Source organism: Drosophila novamexicana, unplaced genomic scaffold, assembly GCF_003285875.2.
Source record: "Drosophila novamexicana strain 15010-1031.04,08,12 unplaced genomic scaffold, DnovRS2.1 tig00004560-arrow-pilon, whole genome shotgun sequence".
NCBI lineage: Eukaryota > Metazoa > Arthropoda > Insecta > Diptera > Drosophilidae > Drosophila > Drosophila novamexicana.
Genome location: NW_020825054.1, coordinates 835,998 through 842,584, shown reverse-complemented (window position 1 = coordinate 842,584; position 6,587 = coordinate 835,998). Strand labels below are relative to the sequence as shown.

At 39.8% G+C, this 6,587-nt stretch overlaps 1 protein-coding gene and 1 long non-coding RNA gene across 3 annotated transcripts; one reads left to right on the top strand and one right to left on the bottom strand.

The window, feature by feature from the left end:
* Positions 1 to 4,823: 4,823 nt before the first annotated feature.
* LOC115770698 lies at positions 4,824 to 5,312 on the bottom strand. The gene is made up of 3 exons (XR_004018881.1): positions 5,230 to 5,312; positions 5,001 to 5,067; positions 4,824 to 4,903 (listed from the first exon to the last, which is right to left on the bottom strand). It is a non-coding gene; the product is annotated as an uncharacterized LOC115770698 (long non-coding RNA).
* LOC115770697 lies at positions 4,963 to 6,439 on the top strand. 2 transcript variants are annotated; one of them, XM_030716092.1, is made up of 4 exons: positions 4,963 to 5,028; positions 5,217 to 5,407; positions 5,595 to 5,838; positions 5,992 to 6,439. In XM_030716092.1, the coding sequence occupies exons 1-4, from the start codon at positions 4,982 to 4,984 to the stop codon at positions 6,329 to 6,331; spliced, it is 822 nt and encodes a 273-aa protein (XP_030571952.1). In that variant the 5' UTR covers positions 4,963 to 4,981; the 3' UTR covers positions 6,332 to 6,439. The 2 variants fall into 2 exon arrangements, with proteins under 2 accessions (XP_030571952.1, XP_030571953.1); XM_030716093.1 differs by having other exon boundaries at positions 5,595 to 5,865.
* The last annotated feature ends 148 nt before the right edge of the window (positions 6,440 to 6,587 follow it).

Genomic DNA, 6,587 nt, shown 5'->3' with positions numbered 1-6,587 from the left:
TCTTCAGCTCCCTCCGCCTCGGCTCACTTCTGTTCCGTCCCGTCTCCGGCCATTGAGCCGCACTGTGTCTGCGACTAAACTACGACAACAACTGAATTGGGTAGCCCCCAAAACAACCAAAATATATAATGATAAATTCGCAGTGCTGCTGCCGGTTTTTGTCGTGTTTGTTTTGGTCTGATATTATAATTGCGAGTGGGCAACGGCAAGAGGTTTGGCATTGGCTTGCGAATCGGATGGGATGGGATGGGATGGGTTGGAATGGGTACTGTTGTGGGATTGGCGCGTTAAAATGTATTTACACATTCATTGAATGTGTTTTAAGCGATTCTCATTTGTTTACCAGAAAAAAATAAAAACAAAGCACACTGTAAAACACGGGTATATATTTAATTGACAGCTGAATAACATCGCCAGACGTCGAGTTGAACTGAAATAACCCCGAGGCTTTTTTTTAACCAATATAATAATGATGGCATAATATACTTGCACATGTTTCATAAGTAGGTGCTAAGTACCTGTCTAAATAGCTGATGATGTGTCTTAGACACTATGAAAATTTGCGAGCGGAAGGTGAGCAATGTTGAAGCTGTTCAAGTGAATCTATGACCGCAACGACTGAGTTAATTATTTTAAGCTAAATGCTTATAAAGTCTTCTTTAATCTAGCCAGGTTGCCAAAAGTATATACTGTGGTTAGAGAAGTCACTTTATATTATTAAAAACAGAATAAATATTGTCCTTGCTTAAACGGTTTTATATTCGTTTGGCAATATTCTGATTTCATTATTTACTGTACTTAATTATTCAGTTCACACAAATGTATATATTATTATTATTAAATTTTATTATTATACCCTGAACCCATTAAAAATGGATAAAAAGGGTATATTGTATTTGTGCAAATGTATGTAAAGTATATATCTTCTTGATCAGCATCAACAGCCGAGTCGATCTAGCTATGTCCGTCTGTCTGCCCGTCCGTCCGTCCGAACGCAAGGATCTTAGAAACTATAAGAGCTAGACACTTGAAATTTAACTGTAGGCCCTCCTAGTGCCTGCGCAGATCGAGTTTGTTTCCGATAATCAATAAGTTATTCAGTTTCCAAGCAATCGATAAAAATCGATGTCGGAATTCTCTTTTTTGAGCAAATTGGGTAAGTAATAAGAGCTAGAGTCACCAAAAGTAATATGTTTACTCTAGAATAGTATATAAATATCAAGTATCTTTCATTTTATACCTATCGCCACCTCCCCGCTACTACCTCATAGCAATAAATCAAGTCAATAACCCAACTTCTATTGTCCATCAATTTAAGCTACAATTTTAATCCAATTAACTTTTTGAGAATACACGAATATTGAGGGATTTTACACACTATACGTATATATATTTATTTGTTTATTAACTCTGTGTTCACTTTTTATTAAAATCTACTAGATTAGATTTTGGTGAATCAAAAGAAATCAAATAAGCTCAGAAAGTTTGCCCCAAAAACGTTACCCCAAAAGCTCAATTAAGATGGGTTTCAAACCAAAAAGCTCGGACAAAGCTTTCAAAATATCCTCAGTGGAATTTACCTCGCACCGGAGGCTCTGAATCTGTTTACTTTTCCCAGGATATTGCTCAACCGTAACCACATAATAGAGCAGAGATTTAGCACGCATTAAACAACATCAAAATAAACAAACAATTTCGCAGACAATTGGTTCAAGCAGTTCAAGCAGCTACAGCGAATTGTGCTGTGAGAGCTGTGGGTTAGTGGTTAGGGGTGGGGTGAGATTATCCTGCGGAAAAGTGGTCGCTGTTTGCCGGTCGTGCGTCAGCGTGGAAATTCACAGACAAATTTGCTCTGGCCATGTCTGGTGTGGATGCAAAGCGCTAATCGATATGTTCCAGACGTAAGTCCTCGATCCAGACAGCCCAAAGCCAAGTTACCAGCTAGGGTTGGTGTGGAGTGTGTGTGAAAGAGTGTGTTTGATGGGCGCTGCTCCAGTTGAGTGCACTACGAAAACGTCTTGACACCACCAATCTGTTTGTTGTTGCTGTTGATTGTACGTTGCCGTGCGTCAATCACTGAAGGTTTTTTTTTAATGACTGGCAGTGATTGGGCTGAATATAACCAGTTATTTATAAACCTTGGAAATGCGTCTTCTGTGGGCTTAGTGTCTACTTTTCAGAGAACAGGGAATAGAAACTTATATAAGGCTATTTTTGTAATATCAAGAGGGTACTTCCTTTAGTTTAAACATGTATAAAAAATAAAAAAAGTATTCTTTAAAGAAGGTTGAACTTTATGTGTAAGTAAATTCTATATCTTCTAGCTATATAGAATTTACTGCAACCATGCCCAAGTCTGTGAAGTGCCCAAGTTCTTAACATATACGTTTATTTGTACAAGCTCACGATACATTATTTTTATCTTCGCTAAGTCTCTGTCCCCATCCTTTTTCTTCTTCTTAAAGAACAGTGAAAGGAGAATGAAATATTAAAACATACATATTAATATACATGCATAGAAAAATACAAAGAGATACTGCTAGACTAATCAAATTAAAATCCTATAAGCCTTGTATGAGATTTTGAGAATCACATAGTAGGGCAAAGTATTTCGCAAAAGCGAAGTAAACATTTTTAATGTAGATATATACACATATGTATACAAAAACTCAACTAGATGAATTTGATTAGGTACTTTAATTAAACATTTATATATCATACAATAATATAAATAAAGCTTTTGTTGTGGCCTTGAGGATATTTTTATTACTCTTTTCTTCTATCTAACCCTACGTAGTCAAATTGAGATCCGTTTAAATCCTTTTCAAAATAAACATATGCGTATGAATACTTATTTGGTTTGACAGGCCAAGAAGCGACAAGTACGATTATATGCAAATCAAATGAGAATGAATTGCTTATTTCCGTTCTTTCCCACAGTCGGTCAAGTCCAAGTGGAAGCGTGCATTGGCGATTATCGCCTAGCTCGGGCGCACTCGTTTGAAATGCGATAATTTAATTGTGGTCCAATGACATATCCGCCGCACAGCTTCAACAATAACAACAACAACAACAACAACAACAAGCAACAAGAGCAAGTATAGTAAGGTACCAGTCATTGCTGGGCGATATTCAGTCGAGGGGTTGTTGCAGCGATTGCCAAAGTTAAATTAACAATCGTGTTTACATTGGTTTGTAACAAGATTTCACTTAAGGATGTCAGCTTTGTGCTTGCACCGGTTCGCAGGACACCAGGCGCCGGGCCACTTACCCTGCATCAAAACTGATTACTGTCATCAGCTTTGTGCGCCGCGGAGTGTGCGCCGGCGTGCGTGTGCCAACCAATTTGACTGGTAATGAAAAGGTTTGCGCATCCGCGTCCGCCCTAGCATATTGTTTGGGCATTGTTCGACTTTGCCGGCGCTGGTTTTTCGCGCCTCGGGGTTAGCGCACGCGACCTGGTCGCCTGCCTGGGCGGGGCGGGGCGGCTGAGCTGCTCTGACGTAGCTAATTTGTGCGTAAACCAAAACATCAAATAAACATAATTCAATTTGAACAATTGCCCCGTCTGTCTGCTGTTGACAATTCTGCGGTTTCAAGTGCTGCCCTTTGAGATACAGATACATAGATGTATCCCTAGCAATGACACTATATATGCACATGTAGATAGTGCGGCATTTGTTAAATGAACTGTGAACTGTAACGGACTGCTATGCGATGTGATCTGATTGTTGCAGTTTCGCGCTCAATTTGACGTCTCGTGGGAAGCTGACTGTGCCGAGTAACCCTCTAGCTCGAGGCCAAAATGTCAACAGGTTGGATCACGATCAGCTTTCGAAAGCGATGCGCCTCCATGTTGATCTCATATTACTAACAGACCACACGAGAACCTTAAAGCACACATGCCACAAACCTGCCAAGCTGCCGTCAACCGGGATAGAGTGCAAGAGACGGCACAGAGAGAGAGAGAGAGAGAGAGAAAGTTATACTCTCTTGGTGGCCCCCTGATTTTGGGCGTTCATATACAAAGCTTGCCAGGACAAACATGGCTGCCGCCTGCTGGGCGAAAAATATTGGCAAAATGTCAAAAACAGGTTAAGTACAGAAGGGAAATTTTAGGAAGTAAGTTATGGGAACTGTAAAATGCGCTACATAAAAAACTTTGCAAAGCTATTTATAAAATACATATATACATTTCATGACATTATCTGCACATATTTTTTGTAAGTAACACATTCTTATACATTTCCAAAAGTATCCAACGGCGCATATGGCTACAGATATATTAAAAGCTATTTAATTAATATATACTGGATAAGAGATACGAATGCGTGGAATATCTACCTTCTTTTCGTTGTTAAAGTTTAAAGTTTAAATAAACTAGTGAAAATAAAGCAACATATATCGTATGAGATTTTAGTTCATTTACCTTTGCTTTCAGAAATATAAACATTTTAAACCCGATGCGACATTTAGTTTATGATTCTTGAATATAATAATAACTTAAATGCTGTAATAATTGATAAATCAAAGAAACTTATTTTTTAAACCTTTTATAATTCACGAATATGATATAAGAATTAATACATGATAGGTTTAATGAATATATTTGTATAAAGCAAATCCTATTTAAGATTTTAGTTTTTCAAATTATTAACAATACTAATTTTTCACAAATCAGGTCGTTTTGAACAAATATGCCTTAATATTTTCTCACAGCCTCCGCTGGCAGCACTTTTGCGCGAAATCACCCTGTAGTACTTGACAAGCTCCGCCCTCCAGAATCCAGGCGAATAGTTGCAAGGATACTTAGGGGTTGATGAGACTGTGGTATTTCCAATTGGACCGGCGGTGCTATAAAAGACGCAGAATTCCCATGAGATGTTCTCATTATACATTTAAACTTATTGGACATCACAAGCGTAGCAATTGGAATATTTGAAAATATAAAGTTATACAAATTGTAAGGAAAAACAGAAAAATGTCGCGCCATCAATTACCAGATTCGTCCTCATCGCCCCCCATAAGGTGAGAAGTTGTGAATATATCGGAAATCTTGAGAAATCTCTGAAAAAAAGGAAACACATTCCATAAATTCACTTGTTAATTAAAGACAATTTTGATTTATATAAAATTTGATATATCCCTACAAGCCTCCAAAAATTATTTCCGACGGCAATTGAATGCCCACTAAAAGTCATAAACTTTCCCAACAGCCATATACCCTACCATAACTTTGACGATGATCTTATCACTGAGCTGCCCTCCTGCATCTATGCGGGTCAACATCAGAGTAGTGTCGGTGGTGCCGGTGCAGCTGGTGGCATCACGGCTGGCGGCTCCGGTTTGCGTCTCAGTTCCAACAACTTGCGTCACATTCAACAGCATTATTTACAGCAGGGCAATGGTAAGTCAGCAAATAATTTCAATAAATTCGAATTTTCGAATTTTAAATTCCCTTAGGGACATTTACTTGATGTGCCATGAAGTAATCCGATCAAGTGGATATAAGCTTATATTAACTTTGACCGACTATTCCCACAGGAGCTATAATACTGATACTTAAAAAATGCTCAATTTTTCTTTGATCGCAGAAAATATGCTGGACTCATCCACTAATACCAATACGCTGGTAGCGTTAAATTCCAATAACACCACGCCCATGATGTGCAATAGTCCAACTGCTAGCAGTAGCGGCGGCGGCGGTGGCGGTGCAGGTGGTTCAGGTCCTAGCTCGGGACCAGGACCCTCGAGTGCTAGTTATGGTGCAGCGGCCGCATCCAGTTACAAAATCCAACGGCAACAGGCAAATGTGCGGGAAAGGAAACGCATCCAGAGGTCCGCACCAACTGGGTACACTAAATGGTCTTTTCCATTGCACACTTAGCTATGCCCTGCACTTTCTCGAACTGGCCACTAATGAGCTTTTCTTTCTCTATCTGTCTCTCTCTCTCTCCCTCTCTCTCTCTCTTCCTATCTTGCGCTCTGCAGTAGTATCAATTCGGCCTTTGATGAGCTGCGCGTCCACGTACCCACATTTCCATACGAGAAGCGGCTGAGCAAGATCGATACCCTACGTCTGGCCATTGCGTACATATCCCTGCTGCGCGAGGTGCTGCAAACAGACTACGATCCTCTGACCTATGTGGAGAAGTGTCTGCGTGGTGAGATTAAAGCAGATCGCGCCAATTGGAATACAAGCGATTTGACGGCACGTCTCTCCTGGATTAATTGGGAGAATCTGGGCGTGCATCCAGGACGTCGCACTCTGCTCACATCCCTTGCATTGTCCTCGGAACCAATGTGCGGTGCACACTGTGGCATGCCATAAGCCTATTCCAACTCAACTAAGTTGCTCTTGGTTAGGGGAAAGAAATCCTTTGTTTTTGAATGCTAGCAAGGGATATTTCAAATATTCCAACTAGCAGTCTACTTTGAAATTATTAAAGTAATTTATAGCTTAAAATGTATTAAAAAAAATACTTTGTGACATTTAACAAAGTCGGCAGTTCCCGACTAGAGCCTCGTCTAGTCTGGAACTACCGACTAGAGGATACCCTGAACCCACTTCAACCTGCACCAAATGC

Excerpts from the sequence above, each read along its gene's own strand:
- LOC115770697 (XM_030716093.1), top strand. The coding sequence starts at position 4,982 with ATGTCGCGCCATCAATTACCAGATTCGTCCTCATCGCCCCCCATAAG. Across the intron at positions 5,029-5,216 it reads TCCTCATCGCCCCCCATAAG|CCATATACCCTACCATAACT; the intron begins GTGAGAAGTTGT and ends CTTTCCCAACAG. Across the intron at positions 5,866-5,991 it reads CCAACTGGGTACACTAAATG|TAGTATCAATTCGGCCTTTG; the intron begins GTCTTTTCCATT and ends TGCGCTCTGCAG.